The sequence below is a fragment of the Schistocerca nitens genome, chromosome 9, assembly GCF_023898315.1.
Source record: "Schistocerca nitens isolate TAMUIC-IGC-003100 chromosome 9, iqSchNite1.1, whole genome shotgun sequence".
Taxonomy (NCBI): Eukaryota; Metazoa; Arthropoda; class Insecta; order Orthoptera; family Acrididae; genus Schistocerca; species Schistocerca nitens.
Genome location: NC_064622.1, coordinates 216195169 through 216217771, shown reverse-complemented (window position 1 = coordinate 216217771; position 22603 = coordinate 216195169). Strand labels below are relative to the sequence as shown.

Here is a 22603-nt window from a genome sequence, read left to right as displayed (position 1 = left end):
GGATGATCCAATGGAGAGAGCGCCCTCGTCTCCACTGTCGCTGCTCTCCAACTCAATGGACATGGACCCTCCATTGTCGTTGCCGTCATTTCCCCAGGAGCTGCCTTCAGGACTGGAAGTGTATCCTGAGCAGTGTTTTCAGGAGGATGTTCCTCTGCTCTCACAAGCCAGATATCAGAGTATGGTTCTCCACAGTTACGGCTCCCAGCTCATCTCTATGTCCAGGTTCCTGCCTCTCCCCTCATTGTCATTTGCACCTCTAGTACACGACAAGAGTGTGGCATTTTGGGGGAGAGGAATGTGCTGGTGTATGCATTTGCCATCACACCAGTCATGAATAGGAAACATTCTATAGTAGGTGCTGAACTAAGTGCGTATGTGACAAGATAAAACCAAGACAAGCCCCCAGGCTATGTGCCGATAATGACCCCTGAGCAGCGCGCATATAGGCCGCTGCCACCGACTGAGCTATCTCAATCTCAGTACCTCAGTAGATCACATTGGAACTCAGTTCACATTGCACCTCAATATGTCGCACTGTGCTCTAATCTTCTGCAGTGACAGTCATCGTCTTGCACCTTAGTGTGAGGGAACGTTAATCACTGTACATGGTTGTGATATGGACACGTCCAAGATTTAAGAATTAGTAAATGTTACCTGATTGTTGTTAACCACAGAACTTCAGACTGGACAGCACTGAAGTCAAGTACTCAATTGGTTCCTGTAATAAAGTTTATTTTCACCACGTGCGCATTTTGTGTTGAAGTGAGAGGAAGCTGGCCATCCACCTATCATACCACCGTCTCCTCATCCAGCCAGGAGCCACAAAACATTACAAGAGGGCACAGCCACAACAACAGAATCAATTGCAAAACTCTATGATGGCTGCTCAGATTGTATCCTAATTCACTTATATAGATTATAAACAATAGAGGGGCTATAACACTTCCTTCGGGAATGCCAGATATTGTGGTGTCACCGCTAGACACCACACTTGCTAGGTGGTAACTTAAATCGGCCGCGGTCCTGTAGTACATGTCGGACCCGCGTGTCACCACTGTGGGATCGCAAACCTAGCGCCACCACAAGGCAGGTCTCGAGAGACTGAGGAGACCTCGTCCCCAGTTGTACGGACAACATAGCTAGCAATTGGACGTGCTAAGCCTTGCTCTCATTTGCCGAGAGATAGACAGTAGAATAGCCCTCTGCTAAGTTAAATGGCGACCACCTAGCAAGGCGCCATTTGTATCAGTGCCAATAGCTTACGAGTATGCAGGAGAGATGTATTCCAACAAGAGAATAAAGTTAAGTATTAAAAAAGCTACGTATTTTTCTTTAGTGCATTTATAAGTCTCATGTTCCAGACTTCACGCCCGTCTGCGTTAGCCTTGCGTGCCCTATCGGCTACAGCATTGTGTCTGGGCTGTATGGTCTAGACACAACATTATTGGCGACGAGAAAAAGAGTTTGTATTAATTCGTTTGTGTCATGGCTTCGCCACAATCTCCAGATGTACTGTCCGAATTTTTTCGCTTGCAGAATCAGCAGTCGCAGGCGTTATTGGATGCCCTGGGACAGCTCGTCCAGGGTCAACGTGTGCTGCAACATGATGCGGCAGTCGCCGCTTCATCGCTACCGCAGCCACAACACGCCATTGCACCGCCCTTCCGTCATTTTGACTCATCCTTGGAGTCCTGGCCGGAATGGTCCCGCCAGTTCAGCTTTCATCCAGCCGCCTACAGAATTCAAGGTAATGAGCGGCAGCCGTTTTTGCTTTCTTGTGTCGGTGTGTGCACCTACCGTGTGATAGTGAAGTTGTTTCCCCGGCGCGACGTAGCAACTCTGTCCTACGAAGAAATTTTGTCGGCGTTAGATGCCTATTTCAAAGAAACAGTAAATGTTGTTGCAAAACGGTATACGTTCTTTCGTACAAAACGTACGGCCGGTCAGACTAATAGGGAGTGGGTTGCGACATTGCAAGGACTTACTAGGGAGTGTGCATTTGAATGTGAATGTGGCCTCCCTTATTCAGATACTATGGTGCGTGATGCAATTGCACAGAACGTTTCTGATGTTCGCATACGGGAACAGATTTTGAAACTAGTAAATCCCTCCCTTCAACAAGTGATAGACATATTGGATAGGCAAGACACACTTGACTCTGCTCAGGACTCATTTGAAACTTCGCCCGCAGTGTGTCACATTAACCGGCCCGCCGGGCCCGCTGCACGGGACGCTACGCGGCCCTCGCGCCCGTCACAGCAGCGGCAGCCTACCTTGCAAACACGTGCGCCGCGTAAGCAAGCAACTGTAGTGAAATCATGCCCGCGGTGTGCAGCTAGACATTCGCGTGAAAATTGCCCGTCACGCCAAGCTATTTGCTTTTACTGTCAAAAGAAAGGACATGTTCAAAGTGTTTGCCAGAAAAAGCTTAGATCAGACAATCACAATGATTCCAGGCCCTTTGCTTCGCGCCGGAATCGAACCCAGGACAATCAGGCTCGTGGACCTTTGCCCATGGACATTCATGTAGTTCATTCCCACCCGTCCAGTGACACTTTAGCTAACGGTGACTGTGTTCGTCCCACAAACAGTGTGCGTCGACGTCGCCGAAAATCCCGTGAAGTCGCAAGTGCTTCTGTACCTGTATCAGTTCAAATTGCACGTGACAGTCGCTCTTGTCGTCAGCAGGACAATAAACTTTTTGTGGACTTAGACTTTGAAGGCAAAGTGATACCCTTCCAGCTCGATACCGGAGCTGCAGTTTCATTGCTCAATCACGACACGTACAAACAACTGGGCAAACCGCCATTGCATGCCGCAAATGTTAAGTTACATAGTTACTCTGGACAGCATATACCTGTGTTAGGACAGTGCAGCCTTCTTGCCACATACATGGGACAGACAAAACTTGTATCATTTTACGTTCTTCGTTCTACTTCTGCAGTGAACTTGTTTGGTTTAGATTTATTTCAATTGTTTAATTTGTCTATAGTAAATCAGGTCCTATCAGTGAATCAGACTGTGCCTTCCGCCAGTGTTTCTAGTCTTTGTGAAGAATTTGCAGACATTTTTGCACCGGGCCTTGGTTGCGCTCAGAACTATGAAGCACATTTGGAACTGAAAGACAACGCGCAACCGAAATTTTTCAGAGCGCGCAATGTTCCCCACGCATTGCGTGATGAGGTCGCAAGAACATTGCACGATTTAGAATCTCAAGGTGTAATTGAACGTGTGCAGGCTTCTCTCTGGGCCTCACCCTTAGTAATTTTGCCAAAACCTTCCGGAAAACTGAGACTTTGTGTGGACTTCAAAGCAACTGTGAATCCACAACTAGTGACTGCCACTTTTCCTTTGCCCCGCCCGGAAGATCTTTTTGACAAACTGTGCCCGGGAAAATATTTTTCAAAATTGGACCTAGCAGATGCGTACTTGCAAATACCTGTGGACGACAAATCCCAGCGCGTCTTGGTGGTTAACACGCATCTTGGCTTGTATCGCTTCAAAAGACTGCCATTCGGGTGTGCATCCGCACCTGCTTTGTTTCAGCAATATTTACAAACTGTTTGTGCGTCGGTCCCTACTGCTGCGAACTATCTGGACGATATTGTGATCTCAGGAAAGACAGAAGCCGAACATTTACAAAATCTCCGAACATTATTTCAGGTCTTGCATCAGAATGGTCTTCGCTTGAGGAAGGACAAATGTGTGTTTTTTGCTCGGGACTTACCCTACCTGGGGCATGTCATAAATGCCCAAGGTATACATACGAGTCCAGAGCACCTCCGTGCCATACAGGATTTACCTGCGCCGCAGAACTTGAAACAGCTACAGAGTGTGTTGGGTAACATAAATTATTATAATAAATTTTTGCGCAATGCTTCTTCCATTTCAGCTCCGCTTCATCGTTTACGCCGTAAAGGTGTTCCGTTCGTCTGGACGACGGAATGCAACCGCGCCTTTCGCCAGTTGAAATCGGCGTTACTTTCAAATACGTGCCTTACGCCATTCGATCCCCGAAAACCTCTTTTGTTGATGGTAGATGCCTCGGATTTCGGGATCGGTGCTGTGCTTGCGCACAAAGATGGTTCGCATGATCGCCCTATTGCCTTTGCGTCCAAATTGCTCTCATCTGCGCAAAGAAATTATTCCCAGATAGAGAAAGAAGCTTTAGCTCTCGTGTTTGGTGTTACAAAGTTTCATGATTTCTTGTATAGTCGTCACTTTACAATCATCACGGACCACAAACCTTTGACATCGCTTTTTCATCCGAACAAGCCTGTACCTCCACGTACAGCGCAGAAATTCATTCGCTGGTCTCTTTTTCTCTTGCAGTACCGCTACGATATCTTGTATCGGTCCACTGCTAAGCACGGAAACGCTGATGCGTTGTCCCGTTTGCCTGTTGCTGAGGATAAAGCATTCGATTCTTCCGAACTTGCTTGCATGTTCATTGATTCGGAAACCGATGACGTGGTCGAATCGTTTCCGATTGATTTTCGTCGTGTAGCTACAGCCACAGCTGCTGACCCTGTCCTTGCTACTGTTTTGCGTTTTGTTGCTACGCAATGGCCCTTGTCAAAGTCACGGATCGAGGATCCTTTGGTTCGCCGTTTTTTTGCTCACAAGGAGAGACTTTTTGTACGACGTGGTGTTTTGTTGTTGCGTTCCGATAATGATCAATCCAGAGTCGTGGTCCCACGTTCGTTACAGTCCTCTGTCTTAAAGCTTCTTCACCAAGGACATTGGGGTATAGTGCGTACGAAACAACTTGCTCGTCAGCACTGTACTTGGTTCGGAATCGATGCTGCGATTACGAATATGTGCTCCTCTTGCGTGGCGTGTGCCGAACAGCAATCCGCACCGCCGCGGCAATTCTTTGCATGGCCGAAAGCCACTTCCCCTTGGCAACGCTTGCACATCGATTTTGCTGGTCCATTCTGGAATGCTCGATGGTTGGTTGTGGTCGATGCTTTCAGTAATTTTCCTTTTGTTGTCCGGATGTCTTCCACGACGTCTTCTGCCACAACCCAAGCCTTGTCTGCTATCTTTTGCATTGAAGGTCTTCCGCAGACTATTGTTTCCGACAATGGCCCACAATTCATGTCCGCAGAATTTCAGTCCTTCTGCGAGGCCAATGGTATTCAACATCTGACATCCGCGCCATTTTCGCCTCAGTCAAACGGTGCCGCTGAACGATTGGTCCGGACTTTCAAGTCACAGATGTTGAAATTGAAAGAGTCGCATTCTCGGGAGGACGCTTTGTTGCTCTTTTTGTCTTCGTATCGCTCTCAGCCCCGCGATGGTCGCTCGCCGGCTGAATTGCTCCATGGTCGTTCTCATCGCACCTTGATGTCTTTGCTGCATCCGCCACATCAGGTTCCTGTGCAGCGGCAGACTCCTGCTTTTGCTCCTGGCGACGTTGTCTATTATCGCACCTATCGCGGTTCACGGCGTTGGCTCGCAGGGCGCATTCTTCGCTGCCTCGGCCGCGCGATGTATTTGGTTTTGGGGGCCTCTGGTGAGGTGCGTCGGCATCTCAATCAGCTGCGCCTCTGTCGTCGCCTGGGTTCTGCCGCTCCCCGTCTGCTTTCAGCGACGGAGCCGTCCGGTCAGCGCCTTGGGGACCCATCTACTGGCTCGTCTCATCCCCAGGTGTTACCGACGCTGCCTTCCCTTTTGCCTCATGGCGTCGCGCCGCCGCCGCCGCCGCAGCCGCCGCCGGCGCCGCCCGCAGTGGACGCTTCGCTGCAACCGCCCGGCGCCTCCCAGGGTCACGCGCCGCCGCTCGCTTCCCATGACCAGCCGTCCTCCGCCATGGACCTCTTGCCCGCTCCGGACCAGATGTCGTCATCGCGCGTCGGATTCCCCGACGCAATGGAGGTCGACCCTTCGGCCCATCCTGTCTCATTACGTGCGCATACACCGCATGTTGACGTGCACCCTGGACTAGGTTTTCAGGCGTTTCCTAGCTCCCCTCGGACCGAATGGCCGGGTGCGGGTGGCACAGCCTCGCCTGTTGTTAGGCTCCCCACCTCATCGCATACGTCAACATGCGGTCCTCCCCACGGCGGGCGGAAGCCTTATCTCACGACCGTTCGCCGATTTGCGGGTGAGGAATGTGGTGTCACCGCTAGACACCACACTTGCTAGGTGGTAACTTAAATCGGCCGCGGTCCTGTAGTACATGTCGGACCCACGTGTCGCCACTGTGGGATCGCAAACCTAGCGCCACCACAAGGCAGGTCTCGAGAGACTGAGGAGACCTCGTCCCCAGTTGTACGGACAACATAGCTAGCAATTGGACGTGCTAAGCCTTGCTCTCATTTGCCGAGAGATAGACAGTAGAATAGCCCTCTGCTAAGTTAAATGGCGACCACCTAGCAAGGCGCCATTTGTATCAGTGCCAATAGCTTACGAGTATGCAGGAGAGATGTATTCCAACAAGAGAATAAAGTTAAGTATTAAAAAAGCTACGTATTTTTCTTTAGTGCATTTATAAGTCTCATGTTCCAGACTTCATGCCCGTCTGCGTTAGCCTTGCGTGCCCTATCGGCTACAGCATTGTGTCTGGGCTGTATGGTCTAGACACAACAGATATCACGTCTGTTTGACCTGATGACTTCCCATCAACTACTACAAAGTGTGACCTTTCTGACAGGAAATCATGATCCCAGTTGCACAAATCAGAAGATACTCCATAGGAACACAATCTAATTAGAAGTTGCTTGTGAGGAATGGTATCAAAAGCCCTTTGGGTATCCAGAAATATGGAACCACACTGAGATCCTCTGTTGATAGCATTTTTTACTTTGTGTGAATAAAGAGCTAAGGGTTTTTCACAAGAACAATATTTTTGAATCCATGCTGACTATGTGTCAATAGATTATTTTCCTTGAGGGAATTCATAATTTTCAAACACAGCGTATGTTTCAAAATTTTACTGCCAAATCGACATCAGTGATATGAGTCTGTAATTCATCATATTACTCCTAATTCCTTCCCTGAATACTGGTGTGACCTGCACAATGTTACAGTGTTTAGTTGAGGATCTATCATAAAACCAGAGATTGTAACATTACTGTTAAGAACAGATCTATTATATCAGCAGACTCTGAAAGGAATCTAATTAGTAGTAATTTAAGTTGCTTTGCTATGAAATAGGACTACCTCTCTGTCCCTATTTGAAATTCCTTCCTCATGTCAACATATTCTGAAGAGGTCATTTTAGCTCAAGATTTTTTAACTTTAAGGACTTTATTTTGTTATGTCTTTACCCAAATCCAACAGTAAACTGTCCTTTGAAAATTTAGTACAAATGAGTTTACTATCTCAGATTAATATTCACATTAATATGCTACCTGATTTATATTAGCAACAAAGGGGACTGGGCCATTTGTTAATAATTCAACTTTGAAGTTTTGTGATATGAACTGTGCAGCCACACTGCACCACATACTCTTGAAAATTGATTTCTCCCCTATTTCTGAAAATTTATCATGTTTATTTGTATGATTATGTAAAACAATAGCTCTACTTGAGAGCAAACCAAAAATGCTGTGAACTATATCTTATTGAAAGTGATTTGTTTATAATTAGCTAAAATGTGATTTAAATTGTTGTACTGTGAACTTCATTGAAATTGTATATGAAATTAAGTAAACTTTTTCAAACTGTATATCAGAACATGTAGGGCAATATGTGGCCCATTTTTTTAATGTAACTAACTACAAAAATCTCATGACATTAAACTTTTATTTTGTAAATCTTACATTTAAGAATGTATTCAACTGTTTAGTTTTATATAAAAAGAGAGGGAGAGAGAGAGTTAGTCTGTCAGTCAGTCACCGAGTCTGCATTATTGTCTTTCAAAAGTTGTTTGTGTGAGTCTCTTTCAGAGGCTGTCAGATGAGAAATGTATATTCCAACAATGTACATGCTAATCGGTCACAAAATAAGACAAGAAAAGTGATATACTCTGTGTTTTATTTAAAAATTAGTACATCAGCATCGCCAAACACTCAGACTTTCTGAAGCAACAACCCCTGAGGATATCAAAGTTGAGTACCTCATCTTATGGAGCAGCTAAGTTATTATCTGAACTTTCATTAACTGTGGTTGAAATTTTCAAGTTTTTACTCATCTTTGTACTTGTGAATGGTGGAGGTCCAAACTATTCAGTTGCTCTGATGTTATGATTGAGAATTCACTACTACCACTGTCCAATTATAGGTAGAACTACAGAAATTGTATATTTTATTTTCACTCAGCGCCAGTGGTAATTAAAATGCTTTCCTCCTCTCACACATTTAAGGGTGTCATTTTAGCTACTCTGAGAATATATAGTTCCAAATTACTCACATTGGTAGATGCTTTTGATTTGAATCGTGGAATATTTACTTTGTTTTCTTTGGTGAAGGAATTTCAGAAAACCTTTTCAGTAATTCTGTTATAGTGGCACTAATTGGCTATCACAAAGCTAAGGTGTTGGTTGTGTCTTGCCGCCGATGTACTTCACATACGATCAGAATCTCTTTGTATTTTCTAGCAGATTTTGAAACTGAGTTTCGATGAGAAAACTATTAAAAACATCTTGCATTGAAATTCGTGCTACATTTCATGCTTTGCAAAACTTTGCTAACTTTGGGGGCTTTGTGGTCTTTAAATTTGACATGCTTTCCTCATTACTTCTGTGACAGTGTTTTACCTTCTTGAGTCAGCTCTTTCTCTTATTCATTTATTTAGTATAAATCTTTCCATTACTGTTGACACCATTTCTCTGAATTCAAGCCACATCTGACCTATGCTTGCACAGTTAGTTTGCAAGGAGTGGAAGCAGTTTCATAGAAGGTGTCATGTGGATTTTTATCTGCTTTTTGAAATATATACACTTTTTGTTTATTTTTTGTGGTTTTAGATGTTACTGTATTCAGTCTTGCTACAATGACATTGTGCTCACTAATTACTCTATCCATCATGAAGCCCCCTATTTGCTTGGGACTATTTGTTGCTGAGAGGTCAGTTACATTTTCACAGCTAGTGGACTCCTGAACTAATTGTTCCAAATACTTTTTGGAGAAAGCATTTCAGATGCTTTCAGATGACTTTTTATGCTACCACAGACTTTGAAAGTCTATTTTTGCCAACATATCAAGGGTAGATAGAAGGCACCACCAAGTATAACTGTATGAGTGGGATGCCTATTTGAAATGAGACTCAAATCTTCTTTGAATTGTTTGGCAACTGTATTATCTGATTCAGGAAGTTAGTAAAAGGAAACAATTATTAATTTTGGTTTTTCAGTACAGCATCCATTGTTAATTACTCAATAGACCTATCACTCTCAGTTTTTATACAAGATAGACTACTTAAAACAGCAACAAATTTGTCATCACCAACTGTATTTAATCTATCCTTCCTGAACATCATAACGTTTGTAGTAAAAAATTCAGTTGAACTTATCTCTGACATTAGCCAGCTTTCAGTACTTACAACAATCCGAACTTCAGGACTTTCTCATAGTGCCCGGAGCTCTAGTTCTTTTCCAACATAGCTACAACAGATAACTACTATATTACAAATGGTTCCTACATCAGTACTCATCCTGTGTTTGGCCTGAACCCCCCTGAGATTGAAACTGTTTTTGTTACTTCACAAGACACTCTGACACAAAAAACTGCCGAGTCCACTCCATGCAGCCTCTGCTTCATACGTAGTCACCTATTGTGTGTGGAGGGCACCTGACCTACTATGCAGTGCAGAGGACCCCTGACCTATTAAGCGAGACCCGATACCACATCACTCCATGGCACAGGTCAAGGAATCTACAGCCTATGTGGTTGCAGAACCATCTGCACCTCTGATTCAGACCCTCCACTCGGCTCTGTATCGCAAGTTCACAATCAGTGCTGTCAATGAAGCTGCAGATAGTGAGCTCTGCCTTCATCTCATAAGCAAGAATGTATTTTGAATGTATTTCTTCATAGATCCAAAATATGGAAAATGCATGGGCTGATATTATGGACTGTATACAGGATGTGTAAGGCCTTCCCAGCAAGACTGTTGCAGTGTCCATGGGTTGTTCATTGATTTGGGGGAGGTAATCAAACAGCCCCATTGGATTAGGGAAGGAGGGGGTAGGAAGTCTGCCATGCCCTTACAAAGGAACCAACCCAGTAATTACCTGAAGTGATTTAGGGAAATCACAGAAAACCTAAATCAGGATGGCTAGTTGTGGGTTTGAATAATCACAGTGTACATGGGAAAATCTTGGAAATATATGAGCGGAGTCACAGAGGAAACATGGTGCAAGCTTCCTGTACTCTATCTCTTAGAGAAACTGAGAGTAAAGAGTGATTTTTCCTTTCTTTCAGTATCTGTATCTAATTGTTTTTCTAACATGCTGCATACATTTATTAGGGTGAAGGAATACAGAAAATGCAAGAATCACCAGATTCAGTTGTATTTTTAAATTCTGAGTTTTTCACTCTGGTTTAGTTATCCCTGTCTTGTTGCCTAGTAAGTACACACTTATCTTTTGTTGCAAATATTATGATAATTTATTTTTAATTTCATTTTGAATATTTATAGAAGTTACAAATATGTACATACACAAAGACACTGTCTCAAGTAGAAGTACTCAATGGAAGGTAATAACCAGAATATGAACCTGAGATACAAGTGGCAGAAACAGAGCAACAAGACATGTAACTGTTTAACTAGCCAAAATGTTATGACCACTGCCCACCATGAAGTTGGATGGTGCCTGGTGGCATTGTGGGCACATGATGCAATAACAAAAGTATTCAAGCAGAGCAGACACAGATGTGGGATCACCATAGTGAAGACATGGGCTGCAAAGGGAGAAATCCATTGACATAAGCAGCTTTGGCAAAGGGCAGATTCTTATTACACAGAGCCTGTGAGCAAGTATCTTGAAAATGGCAAAGCTGGTCAAACATTCACATGTTACTGTTATGAGCATCTATGGAAAAAGGTAGGACAGTGAAATTACCACTAGGCACTAAACAGTTGGATGTCCACAACTCTTCACAGAATGTGGGGTTCAGAGGCTTGTCTGCTTTGTAAAGTAGGATAGATGGTTCTATGGCGTATCTGCCAAAAGAGAACAATGTTGATTCACACACAAGTGTTTTGGAGTGCACTGTTCATTGTACACTGTTGAACACTGAGCTCTGCAGCAGGCCACTTCTACATGTTCACTTGTTGACCCAACAACATCACCAACCGCAGTGAGCACAGGACCACTGGGATTCAACCATTAATAAATGGAAATGTTTTGGTTCTTCATGTGAATCACACTAGGTAATCTTGTCGTCTTCGCAAAGGCCATCATCAAGGTCAGCAGCAGATCAATGTGTGCAGTTTGCAACAGATACAGGATGGTGAGACCACTCTTATGCTATGGGAGACATTATCCTGTGCTTGCATGGGAGGAGACATTCTCCTGTGCTTACGTGGGAGCTGTGGTAGTAATCGAAGACATTCTGACAGCTTGGAACCACCTGCATCCTTCATGTTTGCTGTTTCCTTGACAGTGATGTCATCTTTCAGCAGTATAACTGTCAATATCTCAGAGCCATAACTATACTACAGTGATTTGTGGAGCATGGCAATGAACTCACTTTGATGTCTCAGCAACCAAATTTGCTTGATGTACATCCAATGGAACCCATCTGTGTAGTTATTGGGCACCATCACTGCATACACAAAACAATGGCCCATTATTTGCATGAATTACATGGCCTGTGTGTAGACATCTATGAAATAAACTGTCGGATCCCTGATATGCAGAATCAGTGATGTATTTCATTCCAAAGATGGTCAAACAAGCTTCACACAGGTGGTCATAATGTTTTGGCTAATCAGTGTATATGATTAAGGTGAAATTTTATTGAATATTCTAATTATGCAGTAATGAGCATAAATGAAGTAACATACTAGTGAGATGGGGGATAACAGGGTGGAGGGGCAGAAAGCAAGCAAAGTTATCATTTTGAAACTGTATTACAGCAAACCTTCACATTAGTGACACATATGTTGCATATAAGAAATGTTATTTGTTTCACAATGAATGGAGCAGAAAGGTCTAAATTTGACACTATTGTTCCTATAATTAATAGACATATGAAAGGAAAACAAAACCATAAGAAGCAACTATTTAAATATAATTACTATAAAATTAATTATTGTAGTCTTGCTGTTGAAACATACATAATACAGTATAAGAAATAAGTAATACTGAAAGTTTTATGTTAACAAACCTGATGGACTTTGAAAAAGGCTCTGACCCACAAATAATGAAGTAATATACTTCTAACAGGATGTCCTTTTTCATAATGAAACTTCTAGTATATGCATGAGCAGAATATATATAGTAAGCCTCAATAATAATTTTATTTAACACATAAAAGCTCTGAACAGTACTGACCTGTTGGGCTGTCAACATCAGTGACCTTCTTGCCATCGGCATAGACTGCATAGCCTGTGACCGGAGCTGTTGTGTTGATCGTAACAGGGAGCCAGGTGACTAGCAGGGTTCCATCCTGAGGGCCTGGCTCCACTTGGATGTCAACCGGAGGGTCGGGCAGACCTGAGGAGAGCAAGGATCCGCGCTCTGCTGGCTCACCAATGACAAACACTTCAGTGTAGCACGGTTCCCACAGAAATGTATGGGTGAATTGTTAGCCACTGCCTAGCACGCTTATCACCCACTCACGAAACAAGTTCTGTAATCTTGTAAGTATTGTGCCAGCGAGTAAAATCATCTAGCATGCAGTGTGTCTAACTGTCATCACACACAAAGGTGCAGTTTGTGTTTGAATCTACAGGTGCAGAACTCCAAATGATTTTAGCTTAAATAATAGTGTATTGCAAGTTCAAGTTATGCTTATGCAACTGTGTTATACAGGTCAAAAATATTTAATTGCCTTTTAATTTGTTAGTTTGAAGTCACTATTTTCAATAAAAATGAATTCACAGAATTCCAGTTTAAAGGGCTGGCATGTGATGTCTGAAGATGAATGAGAGAAAGAAATCTTCATTCTCTTTTTTCACATCTCAATGGTCAGAGTAACATGAGTAATTACTCAGTTCATCATGCATGTGATAGAATACATCATGCTTACTTTCCTCCAAAGTTTCTGTTCAAGCAGTTACGTTACTGAACCCACTCTTTCAAAATTAGTGTGTTAGGAACATACATTATTAACTAAAACCCTTATTTATGTGTCAAACAATGGAAAATCCAGGATGCAATTACAACCACATGGCAATTCACCAAATATGTAGAGGAGGCATTTAGTTGCAGTCAGGAACAATGAAAAGAATGCTGGAAATACTCAGCTTCTGGACTACATCCTTCATTGGATATACCAAAATCAAGCACACCCACACAAACACAGCTCATATGCACAAGGCCACTGTTGCCCCTGATGCTGAGGTCTGATTACCTGATTTGGCCTTAGTGCCTGGAGACAATGGCTGTGTAGTGTGAGTTCTGCATGTGTGAACGAATGTGAATTTTCTATGTCTGATGAAGGACTTAGTCCAAAAGCTGAATATTTGTAAGATTCTTTCCCATTGTGAATGTCAGCAACTCAATACCCCTCTATGTGATGAACTGCAACCTATCTTTCCCATACGGTTGTTAATTAGCTGTCAAGCATTCTGAGTAAGCTTTATGTATTTTGAAGAAATCAGCTGAGCATCAATAAAAGAAGTGAATTGTTCTGCACTGGCAGAAATATTTACAACTGCAAAATATTTCTTTATTCAAACCATTGTTAAGGCATGATTTTATTTGGTAATTAATGATATATGTTTTAATGTTTTGTCAGGAAGCACTAGGAAGTTCTTGTCACCACAAGAAGTTTACAAACTGCAGCAAAAAATTATTTTAAAATGATTTTCTTTCATTTTTTAAAAAGTTATATTTATAGCACAGAATTAATAACTGCCAATAAAAACTTTCAATGAATTCCATTACAGTAATTAAATTTCATTCTTACAGAACTTTTTACAAGTTGATTATTGTGCAGTATTAAACAACAACCAAGCATTTCACGTGGGATTATTAAAGAGACCTCTACACAGTGTAAAACAAGACCACGTGTGTCTTACAGAAGAATAGATCAACAATGTGCATTTTCTAAAAGGTGTAAGTGCACTAGAACAGCTTCTGACTTCTCATTCTCATTCAAGGTGAATCAAACAGTCAACCAGCACTCATTTATAAACTTGGAAATAACACTGGTGTATAGCTTTGTAATCATAAGTAAAACATGATACTGATGAATACCAGTGCTGCAATAGAAATAATAAAAGAACATTTACAAAGGAAACATGCACTTTCAATAAATATGAGATGAAGAAAAAAATTAAAAACCTACTCTTCTAAAACACATGGGCATTCTGGCTCAATCAGAACTTGTTTTTAGGGGCAATTTGAATGGAACATTTTATTTTTAAATTATCAATACTGGGCACTGACTGACAACCACCACTGCTACAACTTATCTACTAATAAATGAAATAATTGTATTAATGTCTCAGAAAGAAATTACAATCAAGCATGTCATGTGGGATGTTGCCATATTAAATTCATTTGACAATATATGCTTCTCGTTATCTGTGACACGTTAAAACGGTGTGCTGGGACAGGAATATGCTCTAGACACCTGCCTTTCATGAACATTGCTATACAAAATGGGCCATTGATACACACCTTTTGAGCACATTCAAAGCTTCAGTTTATCATTGAGTCTTTGAATGTTTCCAGTTGTTTCCTAAGATGCACTCAAGTGTTTCAGTTGGAAATGCAATGACCACAAAATGGGTGGGTACAGGTGTGAGTCCTGATACAGTACATTGTTTTAACCTGTCGCTTTGCATTAGATAACAATCAAACAAGAGGATCATCATCAAAGAAATATTTCATCACAGTGACTTTTGTGTTTTTACCTACAGAAAGAACACAGTTATAAAGGAGTGTGGTACACTGCATTTCAAGAGATACCAATGTATAAGAGGAAAATTACTTATTTAATATGAAAGGGGCAAGAAAAATAAGCCAAAAGCAGTATGGAAAGTGAATTGCATTCACAGTCATATGAACTGTCACATATATTTAGTTAGTGGCTGTCATCATATATGTATATCATGTGCTGTATGACACTAACCTTCTCCTACATCACCACCACATTTAGAAATAAAAGATCAGATGTAAAGTTTCACTGCATTTCTGTTAATCTCCTTTCATGATCATTTTACACATGCTACAGATTTCATTTGTTGTAATAGAATGTTTATTCAGCCCACCATACAATTGTATTTCATGCTGTAATTGATTTTGTAAACATTGGAAGTCCAGGTTGGAATATTAACAGTATTAGGAATAGGATAGATTATTACCCACTGTAAAAATGACATGTCAAGGTGCAGACAGGTACAATGATAAGATTGTTACACATTTGGCTTTCAGCTAAAGCCTTATTCAGAAAGGCAGAAACACTCACATTCACACTAGCAAGCATACCTCACACACACATGACTACTCTCTCTTGCAACTTGGACCCCAATGCCACTGTCACAATCAGTGAGCATAGCTATATACAGTGAGGCAGAGATGGGGGTGGAACATCAGAGTGCAGGTGAGGTGAGAGAAGAATGCTGTCTGGTAGAGAGTGCAGGGACTAGATGGTGGCATGACCAGAATGCCAGGCACAGTGTTGGGAGGTTATGGGGGATGGGGTGGAGGGGGGATGGGGAGGGGGGGGGTGGCAAGTGGAAAAAGAGAGTGGAAGGGAGGGCAAATGAAGGGTGGATGCATTGGCAGAGACTAGCACATGATGAGGATGGTGGGACATGTGAAAAGGTGAAGGCGATATGACAGAGGGAACAGAAACTCTTGAGCAGAGGGTGTGGGGACAGTAGGTTACTGTAGATTGGCTGGAATAATTTTGAGAGTGGAGAATGTGTTGTAAGGATAACATCCATCTGCCCAGTTCTGAAAAGCTGGTGGTGTAGAGGAGGATCCACATGGCCTGGGTTGTGAAGCAGTCATTGAAATCGAGTATGTTAAGTTCAGCTGCATGTTGTGCCACAGGGGTGATCTACTTTGCTCTTGGCTGCAGTTTGATTGTGGCCATTCACCCTGGTCGACAGTTCATACTTAGTCACACCAATATAAAAAGCTGTGCAATGATTGCAGCAAAGTCGGTACATGACTGGGATAGAATAAGCCCATAACAAGACAGGGTGTGTGGACTGGACAGTTCTTGCACCTAGGTCTTCAACAGGGAAATGATTTCTATGGCAAGAGATTGGAATTTGGAATGGTATAGAGATGGAATAGGATGTTGTAGAGTTTGGTTAGGTGACAGAACACCATTTTAGGAGGAGTGGGGAGGATCTAGCTTAGGATGTTCCTCATTTCAGCGTGCAATGATAGAGAATCGAAGCCCTAACAAAGGATGTGAGTCAGTTGTTCCAGTCTGGCATGGAAATGGGTGAAGTAGAAGCACTCATTTGTAAATGGTTCTTGGAGATGGTGGAAGGATTGGGGTTGTGTGGGGAAATGGCAAAAGAAATCTTTTTGTAGCCTAGGCTTCGGGTAGTACATGTCTGTGAAGGCCTTCAACAAACCGGGTACGGGTGTTCTCGTCACTGTGTCACTGCAGATAAGCCATTTCTGGGTGGCCAGGCTATATGAGAGAGAATTTTTTGTGTGGAAGGGATGACACAAGTTGAAATGCAGGTGCTGTTGCTGGTTAGTGGGTTTAATGTGGACAGAGGTGTGCATTAGAACCATCAGAGAAGAGGAGGTCAAAGTTCAGAAAAGAATCTGGGCTGAGCAAGACCAGGTCCTCCTCTCTCCTCCTGCTCTCCCTCCCTCTTCCCTGCTCATTTCTTGATTGCTGCTTTTGTTCAACTTGACAGTTGCATTCCAACCCGAGCAGCCAGTGATTGTGGTCATGTGCAGGGTGAATGTGTGGGAATTTTCTTCTCTGAAGGCAGCTTTGGCTGCAAGCTAAATGTGTAAGACTCTTTCCATTCTGCCTGTCACCACCTCAAGGTGTCATCTTTATGCTGAGTAGCAAACCATCCTTTGCCTAATACAGTAGTAACTGGTTTTGCTTACATAGCCATCACCAGACATCCATATCCCTAAAATGTTATTGGACATTGTTCTTACTGTAGTGTTTATGCCGTCCGCAATGAGAGCAAACTCAGTACTAAGGATGATCTTGATCGAGTGAGTGATCGATCAGGTATACGATTTATGATAGTGTATAACTGAAACTGGTAACAATCTGAAATATAGATTAGGTATAGACTGAATAAACATTGTATTGCAACTGTGGTACAAATCCTCACTGCTACTCAGTGCCTAATACATCTAAAATTACTGCTACAGTGTGATACACTTAATTTCCAACTGAAATGGATTACTCTTGTGCAGAAGTTTTCAGGCATTTGTTTCACTACTCTGGTGCTTAATGAAAATTTAAACAAGTAGCCTCCAGGCAGAAAATATACAATGTATATTTTGCTGTGCTGTAAAATATCAGATATGAGATTGAGTAAAAAGAAAACATAATTTTACACTTAAAAAAGCAAATGCAGTATTAGCAGCCAGTAAGTTAGTAAGAATATTCCTGAAAGTATGCCAGTTTGTCTCCAGGTGGCAGAATCATACAGACACTGAAACCAGAACTGTGTAAACATGCTGCTCCGTGTGCAGCTTATATCAAATTTAATGGTTTTCATTTATTTTTTTCTGTGTGCTGAAGTTGTGAAACCTATCAAAATTCATTGCAAAATGATCATCCAAGTATGATAAGGCATGTTTGTTTCAGAAGAAAACCTATGATTTTAACAGAAAGTTGCAACATGTATGATGCCTTTGGCTAATGCTCCTCAACCAGATCAGTTGTACAGAATTGTTGCTTTAGAAAACACTGCCCAATTACAGCCATCTTAACAGAAAACCTCCAAGTGCCTCTGGATGACACTGTTATCAACCATAATCCTTAGTCATGGTTCAAAACACTGCATTGTGCATGAGGAGCTCCAATTTCATAAAGTGCCAGTAAGACTGGTGTCCAAACAAAATTAAAAAATAATGTGACACTTTCCTTGCAAGAAACATTCCTCAGGAGAAAACATGGTTCCACTAGCACCAAACAAAAACGAAGAGAGGGAGTAAGTATGGTACCATACCTCTGGACCCAAACCAAGTAAGTTTCTAATGCAGCCATCAGCCATCAGAGGAAAATGTTATGCAGACCTTCTTTCTAATGAAAATCATGTTGTCTTGGAATATCATCCACATGAAAGGCCACCAGCACTAATTTGTCCTACTCAGACAACCTATAAATAATTTTTGCTCTGAACTCAAACTGAAATAATGTGTATCATTGTCAATGGGTTTCCTGTAGCAAGATAACAAAGCATAGTCACAGACAGCCAACAGTTAGGGCAATCTCAGACACGAAGTTTGAATGTCCTCTAGTGATGAAGTCTTCTCAGGTGATCATCTGACTGATGGCGTCATCTTGTCACAACATTTTGATAAGTCTCATACCTACCACCTTCAAGCGAAAAATGTCTTCTAACATACCCTCTAAGACTTAACCTATGTGGTTTTGTTTCAATTATGACGTATGTCATACCGTGTGTGACCTACACACAGATTTCCTAACAAATAGGCACTTTGTAAGCACTTCTGAACTTGCATTGTTTGCACTGGAGTTTATGTTGAAATTTAATACAGCTCTGCTCCACATGTAAACAATAAATAGCTTCAATTGACTCATCTCAATTTTTCTTAGTTATCCACTGGTAACTACGGAATCCAGTGTGAAATTTCTTTAGAAGAAGCTACTCCACTAACATGAAGCTTGAATTATACACTCCTGGAAATGGAAAAAAGAACACATTGACACCGGTGTGTCAGACCCACCATACTTGCTCCGGACACTGCGAGAGGGCTGTACAAGCAATGATCACACGCACGGCACAGCGGACACACCAGGAACCGCGGTGTTGGCCGTCGAATGGCGCTAGCTGTACAGCATTTGTGTACCGCCGCCGTCAGTGTCAGCCAGTTTGCCGTGGCATACGGAGCTCCATCGCAGTCTTTAACACTGGCAGCATGCCGCGACAGCGTGGACGTGAACCGTATGTGCAGTTGACGGACTTTGAGCGAGGGCATATAGTGGGCATGCGGGAGGCCGGGTGGACGTACCGCCGAATTGCTCAACACGTGGGGCGTGAGGTCTCACAGTACATCGATGTTGTCGCCAGTGGTCGGCGGAAGGTGCACGTGCCCGTCGACCTGGGACCGGACCGCAGCGATGCACGGATGCACGCCAAGACCGTAGGATCCTACGCAGTGCCGTAGGGGACCGCACCGCCACTTCCCAGCAAATTAGGGACACTGTTGCTCCTGGGGTATCGGCGAGGACCATTCGCAACCATCTCCATGAAGCTGGGCTACGGTCCCGCACACCGTTAGGCCGTCTTCCGCTCACGCCCCAACATCGTGCAGCCCGCCTCCAGTGGTGTCGCGACAGGCGTGAATGGAGGGACGAATGGAGACGTGTCGTCTTCAGCGATGAGAGTCGCTTCTGCCTTGGTGCCAATGATGGTCGTATGCGTGTTTGGCGCCGTGCAGGTGAGCGCCACAATCAGGACTGCATACGACCGAGGCACACAGGGCCAACACCCGGCATCATGGTGTGGGGAGCGATCTCCTACACTGGCCGTACACCACTGGTGATCGTCGAGGGGACACTGAATAGTGCACGGTACATCCAAACCGTCATCGAACCCATCGTTCTACCATTCCTAGACCGGCAAGGGAACTTGCTGTTCCAACAGGACAATGCACGTCCGCATGTATCCCGTGCCACCCAACGTGCTCTAGAAGGTGTAAGTCAACTACCCTGGCCAGCAAGATCTCCGGATCTGTCCCCCATTGAGCATGTTTGGGACTGGATGAAGCGTCGTCTCACGCGGTCTGCACGTCCAGCACGAACGCTGGTCCAACTGAGGCGCCAGGTGGAAATGGCATGGCAAGCCGTTCCACAGGACTACATCCAGCATCTCTACGATCGTCTCCGTGGGAGAATAGCAGCCTGCATTGCTGCGAAAGGTGGATGTACACTGTACTAGTGCCGACATTGTGCATGCTCTGTTGCCTGTGTCTATGTGCCTGTGGTTCTGTCGGTGTGATCATGTGATGTATCTGACCCCAGGAATGTGTCAATAAAGTTGCCCCTTCCTGGGACAATGAATTCATGGTGTTCTTATTTCAATTTCCAGGAGTGTATTTATCATACAAGATGAGAAAAATGATGCTCTTACAAAACTCTATGGACTTCTGTTTTGAGATGATAATTTACAATTAAAAAATACAGTACTGGACACTGGGGGAGAATACGTCCATTCTGGCTAGTTTGTCAATATACAGGAGACATTATACTGGAAATCTTGGTGCACCAAGCTAAGCTGGCAAGCATATGGAAGACATTCATCTATCTTCAGGTCAGACATGGCAGTAAAACTTAAAACAATAGGTTTTGTTAAGTGTGTCCTCCAAGTTTTGATCGCACCTGTCAGACCTAGATGCTTCATGAATATCCCAAGACAGAAACTTAGAACTGTGCAGTATATCAATTACTGACTTCAAGGACATCCTGGAGAGAACAGCCATTATGAAATGGCAATGGGCCAGCAATGATGCCAGAAGAAATTATGACTGATGGTCCAAGAGACAGAGTAGGAACAAGAGGAAGACCACCAGACAAACAGAATAAAGACCTGTGGAATGTTTCTCGACTCAGATAGCTAAAGATTGCCTAAGCCTCTTGCCCATGGAAGACGTGGTCGAGCTCAATACTTAGGGAGGTCACATTATTTAATGAAAGAAATGATCACTACTACTGTTGACGATGAGGTTGAATTTTTACCACATTACATGACTTAAGCATAATTCAGTAGCAAATGAAATCAAAACATGAGCACAAAGGCTTGTAAACAAAACATGAGCACAAAGATTTGTAAACAGCAAAGTGGTAAAAAAAGTTAGATATGAGAAAATTATCCGCTGTAAGTTTACACGCATGCAATGATACTGCTTCAGGCTAAGTTGAGCTGAATGGGCATATCTATTTGAAATGAACAGATGGGGAAATATGGTACAGTCTGATCAGAGGCTGCCAATAATTGTGTCCATAATGAATCATAGTGGCTCTCAGTGACTGAGTAAAGTACCTACAAATCCTAGTTTCTACAATCCTAGTTCAGACCCACAGTTTTTCAGCCATCCATTGCTTCTTTTACCTTTGGAAGTTATCAATAAAAGTGCAAACTGTCATGTTGCACAACTGTTTGGGGCCCACGTTACACTGTGGGATCCCCTAAAACTGACTGGGTAATATAGTTAAGAGTTTGGAGAAAGGCAAGGACATATCATCTCCAATGACACAATGCACAGTAAAGCACTGTAATATTCAAAACAGTCTCAGGGTTGAGGACAACTTTGTTTAGTAACTGCATATACAGAACACACATACTGACTATTACCAATTACGGTCAAAAGTTGATTAAAAAAAAGTACCTAATGGATCCTGTAGGTTATGGAAAATAATGATGGGAACACTTGATCCAAAATGTGTTTCAAAAAGGCATACAGACAACAAATTACGGATGAATAGGACAAAATAGTTTTGTCAGGAATACAACTTTGTATAGAAATGTCTAAAAATGAATAAACAAACACAGAGAGAAATATAAGAATAAAGGAATCGTCGAGAATATGAAATACTGAAAGAGAGCAGTACAAAGATTAGATCACAGTTAGGTATCATAGTATGTATGACACATATATCCATACTCTGAAGACACAAAAGCATTCTTTGTTAAATATGTGTGTGCTCATTTACTTTTATGCAGCTTCATTATATTTGACTGGGTTTTTCCTATAAATAACGCTAATATTATCCTCACAAATACTAATTTGAACATTATTCCTTGATGCATGGTGTTACTGTGTTGTTCTGATCAATTGTGCCCCATAACAGAACATAGAACAGAGAGGTAGTCAGTTCAGAGGTTTGCTTGCAATGTTATTTTTATTGTCACTCTTTCATCACTTGTGAAACACTTGAAACTTTGATGTAGAATGATTATCTCCCTAATATGCTGTATTTACTACTTTAATTTATTACTTTGTTAACAGTTTTGGTTACACATCTATTATAGCATCACCATAACATGTGTTGCACAAGGATACATTTCTTTGTACTATAACCACTGAATCACCAAAGAAACTGGTATAGGCATGCATATTCAAATACAGAGATGTGTAAACAGGCAGAATATGGCACTGCAGTCAGCAATGCCTAGATAATACCACAAGTGTCTGGCACAGTTGTTAGATCATTTACTGCTGCTAAAATGGAAGGCTGTCAAGATTTAAGTGAGTTTGAAAATGGTGTTATAGCCAGCGCATGAGTGATGGGACACACCATCTCCGAGATACTGATGAAGTGGGGATTTTCCCATACGACCATTT

At 42.6% G+C, this 22603-nt stretch overlaps 1 protein-coding gene across 1 annotated transcript in view; it reads right to left on the bottom strand.

Annotated features, from left to right (window-relative positions):
- The window catches only part of LOC126204133 (RIMS-binding protein 2-like), a 1140279-nt gene that overhangs the window by 41439 nt on the left and 1076237 nt on the right, over positions 1-22603 (bottom strand). Inside the window, exon 16 of the mRNA XM_049938546.1 lies at positions 12452-12613. Coding sequence (XP_049794503.1) covers positions 12452-12613 — 162 coding nt within the window. The remainder of the gene's footprint in view (positions 1-12451; positions 12614-22603) is intronic.